Below are 18,846 nucleotides of genomic sequence, written 5' to 3'. Positions count from 1 at the left end.
CTGTATCCGCATCAGCATCTACTGTTTTTCACTTTTTAATAATGGCCATTTTGACGGGATAAGGTGGTATTTCATTGTGGCTTTAACTTGCATTTCCCTTATCATTAGTGATGTGGAGCATTTTTTCATCTGTTTATTGGCCATTTTCTATCTTTTTTGAAAAGCTTCTGCCCATGTCTTTCCCCATTTTTTAAATGGGGTTGTTTGTTTCTTTCCTAGCGGATTTGCTTTAGATTCTGGTTATCAACCCTTCATTGGATATACAGTTCTGAATACTTTCTCTTGTTCTGTAAGTTGTCTACTTGCTCAGTTGATTATTTTCCTAGCGGTAAAGAAGCTTTTTAATTTCATGAAGTCCCATTTATTTATTTTTATAGTTTCCACAATAGCCACTGGGGTCTTTTTCATAAATTCTTTGCTTAGGCCATTATCAAGAAGAGTTTTTCCAACACTGTTTTCTAAAATTCTTACAGTTTCATGACTTACATATTTTAAAAATTCATTTTGAGTTAACTTTTGTAAGTGGTGAGAGACAGGGGTCCCATGTCACTCTTCTGCGTGTGGCTTCCCAATTCTCCCAGCACCATTTATGAATAGGCTTTCTTTTCTGCAGTGGTCGTTGTTGTATACTTTGTCAAACATCAGTTGGCTGTAACATATCATGTACTTACATGTGGTGTTTCATATATCCATGTTTTATATCTGGTGAACTTCATTTCTTTTACAATTACCAGTATATCCAAAACTTTTAAAATCCACTTTGGTAATTAATACTTATCTAAAAAGCATTCATATCATTTTGCTTAGAGACTTTCTCAGTATAGAATTTTACATAGTATTATCTCACAATTCTTAAAGTTTTCTTACATGGGATATGTTTAAAATATCTTGTATATGTTCCCCTTAGATACCTGGCACCTAGTTGGTGCTATGTATTAGTGTGGCTGCTTTTATCATTTCTATTCTATATGTGTGGCTAAATAACCCTTATCATCCTAATTTCGCTTCTGTGCATTTCTCTGATTTTTGTGAGATTCATCAGAGACTTGTTTTTATTGCTCGTAAAACGCTTTTGTCTAGTTTTTGTTCTCCAATTATTGCTTCTGATTGTAGTATTTTCCTATCCTCCCTGCTGGATTTCTGTTCATCAACTTCTATTCCCTTATTTTTTTCTTTTTGTACCTTTTCTGCATACCCACGGAACCATCTCATGTTTTTTCTCCATGTCATTGACTTGAGTTTTTACTGTGTTAATTCTGTTCTCTGTCTTCCTTGCAACCCACCCAGCCCTGTCATTCGCCATCTCTTCATGTTGCTCTTTTGTCTCCACCTGGTTTCAGTCTCCAAGGAGTCCTCTCCTGCCACCATGGTGAGATGCCACCATGTTTGCTGATGTCTTTTGTTCGCTGTGGCAAATCATTCTTAGATCTATAACCTTCTTAGTTCACCATTTTTAATATGTAAAATGTTTCTCAAAGTTTTTTTTTTTTTTGAGGCAGAGTCTCACTATGTCACCCTGGGTAGAGTGCTGTGGCATCACAGCTAACAGCAACCTCAAACTCTTCAGCTTAACCGATTCTCTTGCCTCAGTCTCCCAAGTAGCTGGGATTACAATATTACAATGCCTGGTTATTTTTTTTGTTGCGGTTGTCATTGTTGTTTAGCTGGCCTGGGCTGGATTTGAACTCACCACCCTCGGTGTATGTGGCTAGCACTGTAACCAACTGTGCTAAGGGCACTGAGCCTCAAAGGTATTTGTTTGTTTGTTTGTTTAATACACACTTGATGTTTGTTATATACAGGATGTTTGGCTTGTTCTTTTGTCCTGATCCCTGTCCATTTGGATGTGGTCAGCTCCTATTCCCCATCTGTTAGTGGAGGATAAATTGATGCCTAATTCAGAAACCAGCATCTAGCAGACACTTAGCAGATTCAGTTGGGTCTTCTGCCTACCCTTGTTGCTAATTCTCTCAGTGTCTTTAATGATGGAGTATGTAAACATTCAGAATCCTCAGCCAGCAACTGGTTTGTTAGGAATATCCACGCCATATTATGATAAGTTTAAAATCTTATTGTGTTCCTTGTTTATGGTGATTTGCATCCCTTGAATTTATACTGAGTTTACTTTGACAACCCTTCAAGAAAGCTGAGCATGGGCGGCCAGGAAGAGCTGCCTGCACACCTCCCAATACTGGCCTGGATGCCCAGGCAAAGGCTGAGTTGTTGTGAGGTCGGAACCCAGCATCTCATATCAAATGGCAGGGAAAATGTTTACAGAATGGCTATAACCAAGAACCTCAGAGTCAGTCTGCTGGTTTGAAGTCCCAGCTCAGTGTCTGTTTCTTTATAAAATGGGGAGAACAGCGGCACCACCTCATCAGTGCTGTTGTGAGGTTACACAAATTACCGTGCCTAAGATGCAGAACATTGCGTGGTACATAAACAATGACAGATAAATCATTTATTGTGCACAGTTTGTGAATCTCAATTTAACTCTAGTTGAATTTCCTCCTTGATTTAGTGTTGATTTTAGTGCTGTGAATTCTTTCCGTCTTGTCTCTTCACAGTTCAATAGGAAGCTGGGAGGGGTGACAGTGCATAGGACAGGCAGAGGGCATGTACAATATAAGATGGTATCCTTTGATTCACTTTCTCTCCAAGGATTAGAGGCATGATAGGTTTATGGGAGACAAAGAAAGATGAACTAATCATTCCTAGAAATGAACAGACCTCTCCTGCTGCATAAGCACACTGATATGTGGGTGTGCTTAGATTTTGAAACCAAAGGGAAAGAACGAAAAGCATGAATTGGAACTGCGGGAAGGGTGGAAATTAGGAATGCTATTCTTCAACCTGAATTTTTCTGAGATAAATATTAAAATGGTGAGTTACTAGCAGATGTCTGTGCTCCAAAGGGAATTTAAGACCTGTCGATTAAGATGAACTTATGGGTTGACAAGAACACGTTAATTCATGTGGGAATTAACAAAAGCTGAGAGGAGACAAACTGAAAAGCAACAAGCAGAGAAGGGCTGATATATAAACCCCAGCACCAAGCTACCTGGATTTGTATCTTATTATTATATGTGTCACCCCTTACTAACAGTGTAAGTAATTACTCTTTTTCCCCAGTTACATCATCTGTGCAATGATTATAACGGTAACTTCCTCATAAATCACTGGGAATAGTAAATGAAATAATCCACATAAAGTACTCAGAAGATAGCCTGAGTGCTTAATGTATTTTATGTTTATATAGATCCTTAAATCTCCAAATGTAAGAAGCTAGACATTCCCTTTTTATGATTCAATGAGAGTCAAAAATATAGTTTATATGTAGTGTTGAGATAGAGATAATAAAGGTTATAAGTAAAATGAGATACAAATAAACTATTCAAATGTGTAGTTATTCAGACAAAATTTAGTCTTATCTCACAATGATTCAAAGATTCCATACTCACTGCCTTATTAGAATATACTATATTTTAAGAAGCAGGAATGACTTCTCACTTCCTTAAAATTTACCTGTACTCCTTTTTTCACACTTTATTTTATTTTATTTTATTTTTTGAGACAGAGTCTCACTAAGTTGCCTTGGTAGAGTGCTGTGGCATCACAGCTCACAGCAACCTCCAACTCTGGGGCTCAAGCAATTCTCTTGCCTCAGCCTCCCATGTAGCTGGGACTACCTACAGGTGCCTGCTACAATGCCTGGCTATTTTTAGAGACAAGGTCTCAAGGTCTCGTCAGGCTCAGGTTGGTCTGGAACCTGTGACCTCAGGAGATCCACCAGCCTAGCCTCCCAAGAATGTTAGGATTACAGGTGTGAGCCACGGCTCGGGGTCTTTTTCCCCACACTTTATGAATGTTATCATGACTACGGCTCTGCTTCACTCTAGAAGGTAACTATTAAAATACAAAAAGTTTGTCACTATAAAATTCATTTATTTGCATTAGAAAAGCTTTTAGGAAAAAATTATTCTGCATTGCAGGTAAAAATTAGATAGAAAATTAGATAACATTTTCTCCGGGGGAATAAAAAAATCAGAAGACAGTAAGTTCACTCAAATGGTTTGTAATAACAAAAAAGAAAAAGAGAATTTGGGTGAGACACTTGGTTCCTTCAAAATAAATGTGAGCTGATTCATCTCAACCATAATTATTGATTATACATGATACAAGAAAAGGGAAGCCTGTGCCTTCATAATTTCATGAGAAACTTCAACAGATTTAATTAGAATAGTAGTCATTTTCATATCAATGATGGAAATTAATAGGAGTAACTTTCTGTTTTCTGAACTTTATGTTAAAGAAACTATTTCACAGTCTATTTTAGACATTGAATAAGGGAAAGTTAAAAAACTTATTCCAATTAATGAAGATTTATGTACTTATTGATTAAAATATTAAACATTATTTGGGGGAGACAAATAATTTGCTTCGGTAAATTTAAGCTTCTGGGTTACTCCAGAGTGTTTTGTGTGTGTGTGTGTGTGTAGGCCAAGTGTGGTGGTACCAAGATCTCAGACATGGCTTAGACTATCTAGGGTACCACATTGAAGGCAGGTAAACTAAAAAACAAGTACCACCTAAATCCAATGTGTACGTTTGTTTATTCCAGACCACAGTCACAAAACTAAGGCTGGCCTGAACATTTCATAATCATGTTTTAGTTCTTATCATTCTTCCCATCTTAAAGAAATTCAGTACGAAGATATAATGGCTAATCTAGAGCTTTCTAAAGTATATCTCATCTGCTACATTTTGAAAAAAGTTGAGTCTAGTATTTCATTGAGATTGCTATAGGCAATTAAGATACAATTACTTCCCTGCTGTTGGTTAATCAGGGTCACCTCTATATTTATAACTGATTCAAGCTGGAGACTAATTAATATTCATTTTCACAGGGAAATAACGCAAAGCCTCTTCCAAATGCTTACTCAGCTACTTCTTCCAAGGTTGGGTACAAATCTACAAGCCTGCTCCCATTTGGGGGCAAGGAAATAATTTTATAATTAAGGAAAAACACATGGTCAGTCCATTTGCATCAAGGGATACATTTTAAATTATGTATAATATTGCTGGTGGTATACAAATATTTGAGTACAGAAACATGAACCTTCAGTCTAGGTTTGGAGACTTGGCATACTCACTAATAACAATACGTGTTTAATACAACAGTCTACGTGTAAATGCCGAGTTAGGTAGAAATAAGCCGAGAGTGTCTTTCCTCAAGTCAAAATCAAACAGTTACAACTATGACCTCTTCCATAATTTGATATATCACGTGCAAATAAGATAAAAATAAGTACAAATCCTGAAATACTTACGTTGCCTGAAAACATTCCGTTTGAATCTGCAGACTGGCTGGGCAGGTGGTTTCACAACTTGTAATGACAAAGCTGGAAAGGAGTGAGGAGCAACGACGGCCAACAGTGAGAACTGCACGTCAGACAGATGCCAAAAGAGAAGAGGAAGGATAGAAGAAGAAGGACCCACTGGTACTTCAGGGGATGCTATGGACATCTGAGAATATAAAAGGGGCCAGGAGCGGAGAAGTCCCACAAGGCCATGCCGTGTCTGTGTGTATTTCCAAGCTGGGAGAGGAATACCTGTTTTGACTCCTACTTTCAGCATTTTCCTTGGTATGTATTTAGAAAATGACTCCTTCTCTGAGGTTTTCAAGAAGGAACATAAAAACCAAGATGAGGAGTGTTCATAGAACTTATGGTTCACACTGATTTTATGATTCAACTTTCCCCTCTCCTTAATCACTTCTGGTTTCTGATTTCACTCTCTTCTCATAGGGCTCAATACAGAAAATAAGTCTTTAAAAAACCCTGTAGAGATTATGAAAAATGAAGAGTATTATGCATGCTTGGTGATTAAGAGATATTTCATTTTCAGCAAGCAATTGTCTTCTGCAAACTCTGGATTGTAGGTGACTCCATAACAGGAGTTTCTTTTTTTTTTTTTGAGACAGAGCCTCAAGCTATCTCCCTGGGTAGAGTGCCATGGCATCACGCTCACAGCAACCTCCAACTCCTGGGCTCAAGCGAGTCTCCTGCCTCAGCCTCCCAAGTAGCTGGGACTACAGGTGCCCGCCACAACGCCTGGCCATTTTTTGGTTGCAGCCATCATTGTTGCCTGGCAGGCCGGGCTGGGGATTCGAACCCGCCACCTTAGGTGTATGTGGCTGGCGCCTTAGCCGCTTGAGCCACAGGCGCCGAGCCATAACAGGAGTTTCTTATGTTTAACCATCTGCAATGGTGGGAGGGAAGGAAGAGCCCCAGGTAAGCACAATCATCTTTGGCTCATCTTTCTCCCTCACACTCCATGCTTGGATACTCACTGACCTCTTGCCACCTCTCTCTCTGAAATGTCTCTAATCTATGCCCACTTCTCAACTTACCAACTTCCCTCTGCTGTGGATCATGGCATTAGCTGGGTCCTTGGTTCTCTCTTCCCAGCCTCCTGATCACGCTGCCTCCAGAGTTACAAATCTGAACAGAATGTCATTCTCACTGCCAAGTTCAAGGGGAAACTTGCTTGTAAGTTAGGCCCTCAAACTACACTTCTGGCCTCTCATGTCAGTATGCCTTGTCGCCAGCCATTTATTCCACCTACACTCAGGAACGGCTGGTCTCTGGACAATCAGGGGACCCTCACCTCCCCTGCCCCATATTTAGAAATGGAGAGATCTTAGTCCTTCTAGCTTTAGTGCAGATATCACTTCCTCAGGAAGTCTTTTCTGACACACAGGATCAGAACAAGCAATTGTTCTGGGATCCATTGGGATCATACAAATCTCCATTGGGACCCCTAACACTTACCTAACATGTGTCATCCCACTTTTTACACTGTCACGTGTAACTGTGCCTGCATGAACACACACACACAGACAAATTTCTCTGTTTAGGTGAGTGTTTAAGAGGACAGAGGAAGTATGTTATCTACCCTTAGCTCAGAGAACTTAGTACAGTCTTCTCTATGATAGACAACTGGACAACAACATGAAATTCACATTGCTAGAACCACATTGAGACTGTAGGTTGGTGAGTTACAGGTCACCTGGACCTTATATTGTGAGAAGATACTGGGGAAGACAATTTAAAAATATTCATTGTTTTTACAATTTGCATTTATGGCATTTTCAAGCACAGATTTTTGGCAGCTTGGAGTTTCTTAATCCAGGGATATGAGATGAAAAAGTCCAAGTTTATTATAGCATGAAGCAGTTGGTTGGACCAATCTTAATAAAGCCTTGGGCAACATAGCTTTGTCCCCTGCCAAGGAAAAGTCAATTGCACGCTAGCCCAGTGGTTATTTGATTTGACTTATTTGACTACATGAAAGAATGTCTCAAAGAAAACTGGAATAAGACATCATAGTACAATTCTTGTACATTTTTAGATGAAGAACAGACTGGGAGAAAGGGACTTGAGTTCCCCACTCCATTATAACATCTAATTAAACCATTTAGTGTCTGCTGGTAGGAAGAATGTGGGCATTGCAATGATTGAGGCTTAGAATTATGGCTCTTATCTCTTACTAGTTGGGCCAATTACAGAATCACTGAAGTTTTAGTGTTCATAGAGATGAAAAAATGAGTTGGTACGAGAAATAATATGTGAGAAGTGCTCACTGCAGGACTGAGTGTATTTCAGGGCTCAGGAAATAAAGATTTCCTTCACTTCTTTGGGTTTCAATTTTTACCCGGGTAAAAGTCAGGATTTTCAACGACTTAGTTACTAGAAAATCTTACAGCTCTAAAAGCCTGCATCCTTCCATCCTTTGAGGAATAAATAGTATTGAGAATTTTTGGAAGTGTTTTAAAAGCTGATACGTTCTGATGAATGTGCTTTTTTCCTCCTAATCGCCTTGCATTTAGTTTTCTTTTTCCAGCCTCTTCAGATGGACACTTAAATCACTGATTTCCAAATCTCTTCTAAATTTATATTTAAAATTATGCATTTCCTTCTATTTTTTCCCCTAAGCACTGCTTTAGCTCATCTGTAAGTTTTGATATTTTATTTTTAGTGCTGTTCAAAATATTTTTAAATTCACCTTGTGATTTTTCTACTTTCACCCATAGTTTATTTCAGAACTATGTTGTTTTGCTTTCACATTGTATTTGGAGATTTTGTAGTTGTTTTTTAGTTTTTAATTCTACTGAGGTCAGAGCACAAATTTCATCTGATTTTAACCTTTTGAAATTTGTTGAGATTTATGTTATTGTGCATCATATGGACAGATCATACTTTAGCAAATAGTCTATGCGTAATTGAAAGAAAGATATATTCTGTAGTTATTAGATGTAGAGCTCTCTAAGGGTCAATTAGATCTGTGCCACTAAATCGTGTTATTCAAATCTTCTATGTACTCCTTTTATTTCTAGCTTATTCTTTTAGATGCTGAAAGATGTTTGTAAAACTCTTCAATTCTGACTGTAGGTTTGTCAGTTTCTCCTTTTAGTTTGTTGAGCTTTTCTTTATACACAGTATATGCTTTATATATTTTGAAGCCATTTTATTAGGTGCATACAAATGTAGGAATATTACCTATTGAATTGAACATGTTATTATCATGAAATGTCCTACTTTATATTAACATAAAACTATTCTCCATAATGGTATAACTTTCTTTTTTTTTTTTGAGACAGAGCCTCAAGCTATCCCCTCTGGGTAGAGTGCTATGGCATCACGCTCACAGCAACCTCCAACTCCTGGGCTCAAGCGAGTCTCCTGCCTCCGCCTCCCAAGTAGCTGGGACCACAGGTGCTCGCCACAACGCCCAGCTATTGTTTGGTTGCAGCCGTCATTGTTGTTTGGCGGGCCCTGGATGATTCAAACCCGCCACCTTAGGGTGTATGTGGCTGGCCCCTTAGCCACTTGAGCCACAGGCGCCAAGCCTGGTATAACTTTCTTTTGGCCAATTATCCTTCATTTTGCTCTCAGCATATCTGTGTTCTCTCCTCAAAAGAGAACTCCTGTAAACAGCATTTAGCTGAATCTATTTCAACTGGAAGGTTTAGCTTACTTACATTTAATAAAATATAGTTGGGCTTAAGCTATCATCTATTTGTTCCATCTATTCTTTATTCCTCCTTATAAAATTAGTCACATTTTGTTGATTTTTTGCAGGTCTTGTAACTTTCACACATGTTTATTTATTTATTCTTTTGAGACAGAGTCCCACTCTGTCTCCCTGGGTAGAGGGCTATGCCATCATCGTAGCTCACAGCAACCTCAGGCTCTTGGGCTTAGGTGATCCTCTTGCCTCAGCCTCCTGAATAGCTGGGACTATAGGCACCTGCCACAACATCTGGCTCATTTTTCTATTTTTTAGTAGAGACAAGGTCCTGTTGTCACTCAGGCTAGTCTCAAACTACTGAGCTCAAGCAATCTACTCTCCTCCACCACCCAGAGTTGTAGGATCATAGCCGTGAGTCATCACTCCAGGCCTACTATTTACATTTAGACTATCACCAACATTTTTAAAGAGAAAAAATTCCAAAAGCACATAAATACTCAATATAACTGAAAACTTTCTATTTTCATTTGGAAATAACTGAAATCACCAGTTTAATAATAACTACTGGTTGTGGAGCCCTTATCATTTAACATGGATTCATATACACAACATTACATTTGTTACCAACAAACCTTTGCAGCTGATTCAACATTTGCTTTAAGTTGCCTGTCATTATTTCCCCCTTTCTATAGGTATGATAATTAAAGCACAATGCAATAAGAGACCTGCTTCTGTCTGCACCAGGGTTTGCACTTGTTGAGAGGTTCTTCCAGCTGCATTTGCCTCCCTCCGCATATGGGCGTAGATGCTGTTCTTGGTAGAGATGAGGTCTCCTGTGCTGACCCTCTGAGACAAGGACCACACATACACCCAGGCTCCCTCCCTACAGTACCCACTTCTCGTTGGGACCAGAAACGTGTGTGAAACAGCTGTCCAGGATTAGCACAGCCTGCATGTCCGGAGGACCACAGGCCATAGGCAAATGACAACTTCTAGGAAATGAAGTTGAAAAGAGCCAAGTGCATATGCTATTTAAGTTCAAGTTCCTTTGGGGGGACTCACTTCCCTAGGTATTTAAAAGTGAGAGCCGTGTCTGGTTCTGAATTTATTTGTATCTGATATAAAGGCTAATATCTGTGAAGGGTTTTGAAGATGTAAAAACTTCTTCTTCTTCTTCTTTTTTTTTTAATTTGGCAATGGTGAATTTTTTTACCAAAGACTTCGGCATTAGGGGAAAGGATGTGGCAAGCTTTGCATCCCATAGGGGTTATCAAACTTTTAGAAACAAGGCAGAATTGGGCAAGAAAACTGGAGCTCAAAATTGAGACACACATGTTACCATAGTTACAACAGGAAAGGCTGTAAGAGGGGTACTTTTTTCCTATAAACAGTGAGATAAGCCTGGTGTGATTTAGGATCACTGGGGTGAATAATCCCAGCTTTATCTGCAGGGTTTCATCACGGGTTAAATACGTAACAGGGGAACAGAAGGGGGGAATAAATGATTTGTTTACGCTCAATAAAGATGTTGCTGCTGTTTTATTAGTTAACCTTAATTCTTAAAACCTATGCAACCCATGTAAATTATTCATTCTCCTACCAGCACATTACTGGACTTGACAACCATGACTAATTTCAGTTAGTTTAGTTATGACACTCTAGAGGGGTTTTAGAAGTGGGAGAATGTCTCTCTCACTCCTGAATTTCGGAGGCTGGATTAGGATAGAGCTGGGGCGATCACAGCAGCTGAGATGCCCCAGGGCTTACCCACAGCACCTTACCCTTCCCAAAGCTGTCTTTCTCAGTGATGGGATCTGGCCTGGTCTGTCTTCCAGTATTGGAATCTCTTGGGCAGCACCACTGCTGCCGGAGGAGTTTGTGTTCTTTGCTTTGATTATAGTTTTGTTGGTGATGCACTCATTATAATTTGATGGTTACAAATAATAATAATGATGGCAACAAAACAATAAAAACAACTAACACTTATTGTGGGGTACTATATTCAAGATACCATAAAAGTAATCTGTAATTTCATTGAATCTTCAGAAGAAAGACCCTATAAGGTAGATAAATATTATCACCTCCTTTTTACAGATAATGAAACTGAGGCTTACAATAGTGAAGTAAATCACCCCACTGCCTCATAGCTATGAAATGTCAGAATTAGAAGCCAGGGGCATTGGATGCCAAAACCTAAAAGCAAGCTTCATCCTCCAACTTCTACACCCAGAGCTAAAATCTGCTTCCTAGTTCTCTCTTTTGAGGACCCAGGGGAAAAAATCTTAATTCCTTTCCTCCACTCACTGTTTAGATATTTAGGGTGAATTGCAGCCTTGCTCCCTTTTCCTTTGTTCAGACTGCAGGACGCTGCTTTTAGATGTTTATTCACCAGCTCCACCGTACACCCATATTCGTCTCATTTGGCTTATCGCAGGAGCTCTCAGAACGTCTGCCTGCCCTGTCCCCTATCCCTGCACCCAGCAGCCAAGGTAGTCCTTAAAATATATGTTGAATCACTTCACCCCTCTGCTCAAAACACTTCCGTGGCTTTTCCCATCACTCAAAGTACAAGTGAAATCTATGTTTACAGTCTACTTCAAGATGATAATGTTGTCTTAATGAAATTATCTTTCCAAAATTCATGGTTCCCAATTATGCTGAGTTATAACAATATTCTCCTCTCTCTCTCTTTTTTATTGAGACAGAGTTTTATTTTGTCACCCTCAATACAGTGCCTGGTGTCATAGCTCACAGCAACCTCAAATTCTTGGACTCAAGTGATTCTCTTGCCTCACCCTCCCTAGTAGCTGGGATGAAGGTGCCTGCCACAACGCCTGGCTATTTTTTTTGTTTGGCAGGCCCAGGCTGTGTTCCAACACACCAGACCTGGAGCATGCGGCCAGCACCCTAACCACTAAGCTACAGGCACCCAGCTCCTGAAAATAATTAAGAGAACAGGTGCCCAAGGGATGGGCCCCACTCCGATATCCTTCCCCTCCACTCATACTTGCTCTAGATACACTGGCCTGCCGGCTGTTCTCTGAACATGCCACCTCCTTTTCTGGAATTTTCTGAGCTAGAATATTCACTTGGTTCTTTCCTGATCCTCTTCCCATTTCCCCTCCAAGGCATCTGGGGCTTTCTCCAATATACTCCATTGAAAAGAGAGTCTCTCCCCTCATCGGTATTCCCTCTCCTATTCCCTTCCATATCAGGGCAAGTGCTCCACAGCACTTATCACCAACGAACTTGTTTATTTTATTTATTTCTTTGTTTTCTTGCTTGCCCTTTCCTTCTTCCACCCATATAAGGATGCAAACTCCACGAGGACAAGGAATTTTATCTTCTTGGTTCAATTCTAGGGTTGACTCAAAGAAACTGGTCCACAAAATGACAATTTCATTTGGGTCATACCCCATCACTACGAACAGCCCTGGCTCAGAGTAGCACTCAGTAAGTAGCTGGTTAATAAAATAAGTTATCCATATATGAAATACTAAAAATATTGTATTATAGAGCCCTTTATTATCCTTGGGAAGAACTTTATCATTAGTGGGTCAGATTTCTGATATTGTCTGTGTAGGTCTGCCTAATCCTATACGGAGTACGATACAGAATAATAAAGGTTAAAAACCTTTCTATCATGATATTGGGCCACGCTTTTAATGCTGTGATATGTTATTTTCTTCCTAGCACTTACTAGTAATTTTAACACTCATCTGTCAGCCTCAGAACATCTTGTGTTCAAAATGGCAACTTCTCTACCAATTGGGAGATCTGTTTTCATTGAAGATAAGTCTTTTTTAAGCTAAATTAAGGCAGTGCTTTTGCAAAATCACCTGCCTGCCACAGAATGACCTATTTATTTTACTACCCCTGTGCTTACAGAGAGGAGTGGGTACTTTTTAGAAAATAATGATGAACTAATAATAATGTTTCATTTAGAAAAATCTCTGTTGATTTGTAGCTTATAATAAGCCTCTAGCTGAAAAGCACTGCGGACACAAACTTTGTCACAGGGCACTGTGAAAAAGTGCCACAAACTGGCAGATTTGACATAGTATATATTTGGTTGACTTTCACAATGTTTCAGCCACAGTATTAAAAATGCAGGAAATTCTAATGTTGAGGAACAGAAATACTATGATGGAATACATTATACAACAGAATAAGAAAAACGAGGATAATTATTGTAGGGTGGAGACAGTAATCCTTATTAAATCACAAGGTGTTGTAGAAATTACTGTCAAAACCAAGTCACCCTTCGATTACCATTTCAAATTATTCACTGTTAATTTGCAGCACTTCTTATGGAAAGCTGGAGAAGTTCTGCTCTCACACATTGAGGGCAAGGAGATAGCTTAGAAATTTTAAATAGATATAAGAAAGGCTTTCCCCCTCATTTTAAAATCCCCCTAAGAACCACAAATCAGCAAGAATTCTCACAGTCATGTATAATTTAATATAAAGCATTAGTTTTTTTATACCCACAACAAAACATGGACCTGCAGAAGTTTTCAAGCAATCCTCCAGCAGCTTCATGCGGGCCTTCTGGAGCTCCGGGCTGTCCCAGTCATCTTCATCAACTCCCCAGTACAGGTCAATGACCTGGGAACAAACGGATGAGGCAGCATTAACTCACTGGAGTGAAAAGTAAATTCACTTGTGGCTTTGCTCTTTTCTGATGTGACGCTAATGTGATTTAACTTTTCTCTTGGTAGTTTGTTTTCCTTTATGAGGAAAAATAATTTTCTGACACAGGGTCTCATCTGCCATCCAAGCTGGATTGCACTGGCATTATCATAACTAACTGCAGCCTTAAGTTCCTGGGCTCAAGCAATCTTCACATCTCAGCCTCCTGAGCAGCTGGGACTACAGGTGTATGCCACCACAGCTGGCTAATTTTATCTTTTGTAGAGACAGTGTCTTGGTATTGCCCTGGTCTTAAGCAATCCTCCTGCCTTAGACTCCCAAAGTGCAAGAATTACAGGTGTGAGCTACTGAGGCTGACCCAGAAAATGATTTTTAGGATCCATGTAAAGAGGCATTTTTTTATTCCATGATGGGGTGGGAAGGAACATTATCATTTCTTATTTTTTTTTTCTAATCATGCTGTTGACATGGGCCTAGAGAAAACGAAATACTAAATGCCAAAGGCTTTGGAGTGCAAGCTTTTGTTGCATTGAAATGATAAGAAAAAAAAGTTGGAAAGCAGCTCAGATAAGGTTACTGCATTATTTGAGACAGTTAAATGACAGTGTATAATGTTACTGTAGGTTTTAACATGAGCAAGGAAAACCATCAGGCGCATTCACATACACTGATCTGAAGTAAAACATCTATATTAAAAAAAGAGAGAGAAACCAAAGAACCCTGTTATTATTATGCTTTATCCCAGAGAAACAGATCTTGTTTCTGTCTGTTTTATCTGTAAGCCATTTGACTTTCATCAATATATACATATCTGAAAAACAGGTATTGAGAAACAATGAAAGGCATGCCTTACTGAGAAGCGAGGGTAACAGAATCCTCTGTATTCCTACTTCAAAGATTCCTAGGGAAGATTCTGAGCATCTGTAACAACTTTTCCAAGTACACTCTTTGAAAAGTGCTATGGAGAGCAGCCGGAGCTCATTTCCTTCACTCAACTGCTATCTGCATAAAAAAAATGTTTCCAATTGCGGCTTTGAAGATTTCTTTTCCTTTCCTTGTTTCTTACAAGCAGAAACAAGAGATACCTCCTGCCTCACTTGCTGTTTGCTGGCACTCAGGGAGATGAACTCAGAGAGCCAGTCCTCCCTAGCGGCCCACGCACATCCTGGAGACTTTGCTTGCTTCTTGATTTTGGCTGTGGCCCCCCAATTGAGTGTGTTTGTACCAGGTCTTTCATCTGTGTTTGAGTTTTTAGAAGGCTGATAGATATATAACAGCTTCTTTAAAAAATATTCCACGTCCTATTTTACGAGTTTTCTATAAAACTTAGTTTTATCATACCGAATTATTCATTGTTAACTTGCAGAATTTCTTATGGAAAGCTGGTGGTTTTTGTTCTCACACGCTGAGGGTAAGGAGACCATTTAAAATTTTATGAAAATTATGAAAATTGTTATAGGAAGATCAGCACCGATTTTGAGGCCCTTTTCTCTAATCTACTTTACAAAGTTTAATCACACAATACTAGGGTGAGGGGTATGTAGGTCTCAGAGAGCCTGGCAGTCACTGGGCTCCACTGGAGGTGTGATCAGCACACCAAGTTCAGTACCAAAGTGTGGTAGGAACTCAGGTCCTCTCTGCCACCTTTTGGACCCATGTTTCTGGCACAAGGGGAGAGCTGGAATCAGGGCAGGTTCTTTTCTCTGGCATCTATCTGGCTTGTTGATGGAGGAGGCCATATAGAGATTTTTCTGGGAAAACTAAATGCCTAAAGCCAACTGTATGGTAAAGAAGACTCACTGGAATCCGATTTACTCTTATTTGCTGGTACTCTTTAGATTGAGTTGAGCCCAGACCACCCATGGCCTCTTAGTTCCAGATCCTTGTGGGGATACCACCAAGGACCATATTCTACTTTTGTATGATTTAGAAAAGGGCATCTTCTACTAGTTGCCAGAAAATGGTTATAATATGTTGAAACAATTAAAACAAGACATTTTTGGCCATCTACCAAAAACAATTGTCCAAATAAACACAAAAATCCACTGCGATGTGTACGGTGCACCCTAGCTGTGCCATGTAATCTAAAACTGTACACAGAATCCCTTCTTCATTCTTTTGACAGATATTGTTTGGATGCAATTGGGGCAGGTCTGACTTAGTACAAATGAAAAGAAATAGTAAAAATGAAAGTTAAGATAACAAAAGCTATATAAATATATATTTGCTTTTCTCTTGTCTTCTTTAAAAGATAGACAATTATATGAGGCAATTATATTATCAACAGCATGCTGCTGGATTTGTGTGTAACACATCTAACAATAATGTGACAAAAAGGGGGAAAAAGGAATAGAGCTATGGAGGAATAATCTTTCTATCGCTCAACAAATTACTCTGTCTTTTTTTTTTTTAATTGAGACAGAGTCTCACTTTGTCCCCCTCTGTAGAGAGAGCCATGACATCACAACTCACAGCAACCTCAAACCCTTGGGCTAAAGCAATTCTCTTGCCTCAGCCTCCCTGGAAGCTGGGACTTATAGGCACCTGCCACAAAGCCCGGATATTTTTTTTTTCTTATTTGTTTGTTTAGCAGGCCTGGGCCAGGTTCAAACCCACCAGTCCCGGTGCATGTGGCTGGCATCCTAACCACTGGTCTACGGGAGCCCAGCCAATACAAAGAAATTTGAGAAAGTCACCAGTTTGTGAAAACTACCATACTCCCAAATAATCAGTGGGTCAAAAAAGTAATCACAAGGGAAATAAAATGATGTTTTGAGATAAATGAAAATAAAGACACGACATACCAAAATTTATGGAATGTAACTAAATGTATGGAATGTAACCAGTATTGAGAAGAAAATTATAGCTGTAAACACAGATACTAAAAAAGAAAAAATTTCAAACTAGTAACATGACTTTGTACCTTACAACAACATAAGGAGAAAAAGAAGCCCAAACTAAGCAGAAAGGAGGAAATAATAGATTACAATGGAAATTAATAAAATAATAGAAAATCAATAAAACAAAAAAACTTGTTCTTTCAAAAGATCAAAAAAATGAATAAAACTTTAGCTGGACTGACAATAAAAATAAAAGGAGAACACTCAAGTCACAAAAATCAGGAGAGAAGAAAAGGCTGTTATGATCAGCTGTATGGAAATTATGATTTTAAGAGTATATATTACGAACAACTGTGCGCCAATGAATTGGGTAACTTAGAAGAAATGGACAAGTTCCTAGAGACACAAATTAGTGAAATGGACTCAAGACAAAATAGAAAATATGAAGCTTAATAAATAAAGAGGTTAAGTGTAAAACCAACACTATATTGGTTATTTCTAACAAACAATTTTAAAAGAATTAATGCCAATTCTCTTAATAAACTTTTTCAAAAATTAGAAGAGAAGAGAATACTTCCTAACTTATTTATGAGGCCAGTATGACTCTGCCAGCAAAACCAAGCAAAAATAACTCAAGGAAACTAGATCAGTATTTCTTATGAATTATAAGGCAAATATCCTTAGCAAAATACTAGAAAACCTAATCCAGGGCATATGTAAAAACTATACAACACAATCAAGTCAGATTTATACGTAATGCAAGATTGCTTAGGCATCAGGAAAATCAACTAATGTAGTATACTATATTAATAGAATAAGAAACAAAAACCACCTGATAACCTCAATAGACAGAAAAAATATTTTGACAAAATTCAATACTTTTTAAATCCTTTTTAATGCTGAGGTAAAAACACTCAATAAACTAGAAATAGAAACAAAATTCCTCAACCTGGTAAAGGAGATTTATGAAAAGCCTACACGTAACATCATTCTTAATGGAGAAAGACTAAAATCTTTCCTCTTAAGATTAGAAATAAGAAAAGGATGTTCACTCTTGTCTCTTCTATTCAACACTCTACTGCAGGGTACAGGCAGGGAAATGAGTCAAGGAAAAAATGCATCTATATGAGGTAATCTTATATATCAAGATCCTAAGGAAACCACCAAACCCCCAAACTAATCAGTAAGCTGAGCAAGGTTGTAAGATACAAGATCAAAATACAAATCAAAACAAAATCACTGTATTTCTATACTCTAGCAATGAATAATCTATGATAAAATTAAAGAAACAATTCCATTTAAAAGAAGAACATCAAAAAGAAGAAAGGTATTAGGACTAAATGTAACAAAAGGAATACAAAATTTATACTCTGAAAATGACAAAAATTGATTAACTAAAGAAGATCTAAATAAGTGGAAAGACATGTACAAGTACATGTATCAGGAGACTTATTAAAATGGCAATATTTCCCAAATTAACCTACAGATTAAATGTGATCACTATAAAATTCCCAGCTGGCTTATTTGTAGAAATCAACAATGTAACTCTAAAATTTATATGGAAATTCGAGACCTAAGATGTACAAAACAATCTTGTAAAAGAAGAACAAAGTTGGAGAACTTACACTTCCAGATTTCATGCCTACTACAAAGCTACAATAATTTAGACAGTGTGGTATTGGCATAGGAACAGATAGACCAATCAATGGATAAAATAAGAATACAGAAATAAATCTTCACACTTAAGGTCATCTGATTTTCAACAAGGATGCCAAGACAATGAAGAATGTATAACCTTTTCAACAAATGGTGTTGGGACAACCCGATATTCACATGCAAAAGAATGAAAACTTAATCCCTACCTCACACCACATAAAACAGTTAAAATAGATCATGGACAAAAATTCAAGAGTTAAAACTGTAAAATGCTTAAGAGAAAATAAGAGTAAATCTTTGTGACTCTGATTGGATAATAGTTTCTTAGATACCATACTAAAAATGTAAGTGATCAAAGAAAAAATAAATTAGACTTCTTCATAATTTAAAAAAATGTGCTTTAATGGACACTATTAAGACAATGAAAACTGTAAACACAGAATAGAAGGAAATATTTGACAATCACATATTTGTACACTTTTTTGCCTATATATGGAACTCCTATAACTTGATAGTAAAAGGATACATAAGTCAATTTAAAATAGGCAAAAGGGATGAGTAGATATTTCTCCATAGAATATATACAAATTTCCAGAAAACATATGAGAAAGTGCTCAATATTATCAGGGAAATAAAAATCAAAACTATATTGCAACAATATCAA

The 18,846-nt window shown here is 38.1% G+C and overlaps 1 protein-coding gene across 1 annotated transcript in view; it reads right to left on the bottom strand.

Annotated features, from left to right (window-relative positions):
* Positions 1 to 18,846, bottom strand: part of NWD2 (NACHT and WD repeat domain containing 2) — a 188,268-nt gene that overhangs the window by 71,894 nt on the left and 97,528 nt on the right. The window contains exon 3 of the mRNA XM_003801624.1: positions 13,525 to 13,641. Coding sequence (XP_003801672.1) covers positions 13,525 to 13,641 — 117 coding nt within the window. The remainder of the gene's footprint in view (positions 1 to 13,524; positions 13,642 to 18,846) is intronic.

Source organism: Otolemur garnettii, unplaced genomic scaffold (genome assembly GCF_000181295.1).
Source record: "Otolemur garnettii isolate 467f Iridium unplaced genomic scaffold, OtoGar3 scaffold00214, whole genome shotgun sequence".
Taxonomy (NCBI): Eukaryota; Metazoa; Chordata; class Mammalia; order Primates; family Galagidae; genus Otolemur; species Otolemur garnettii.
Note: the sequence above shows the minus strand (reverse complement) of the source record. Positions and strands in the feature narration are given on the sequence as shown.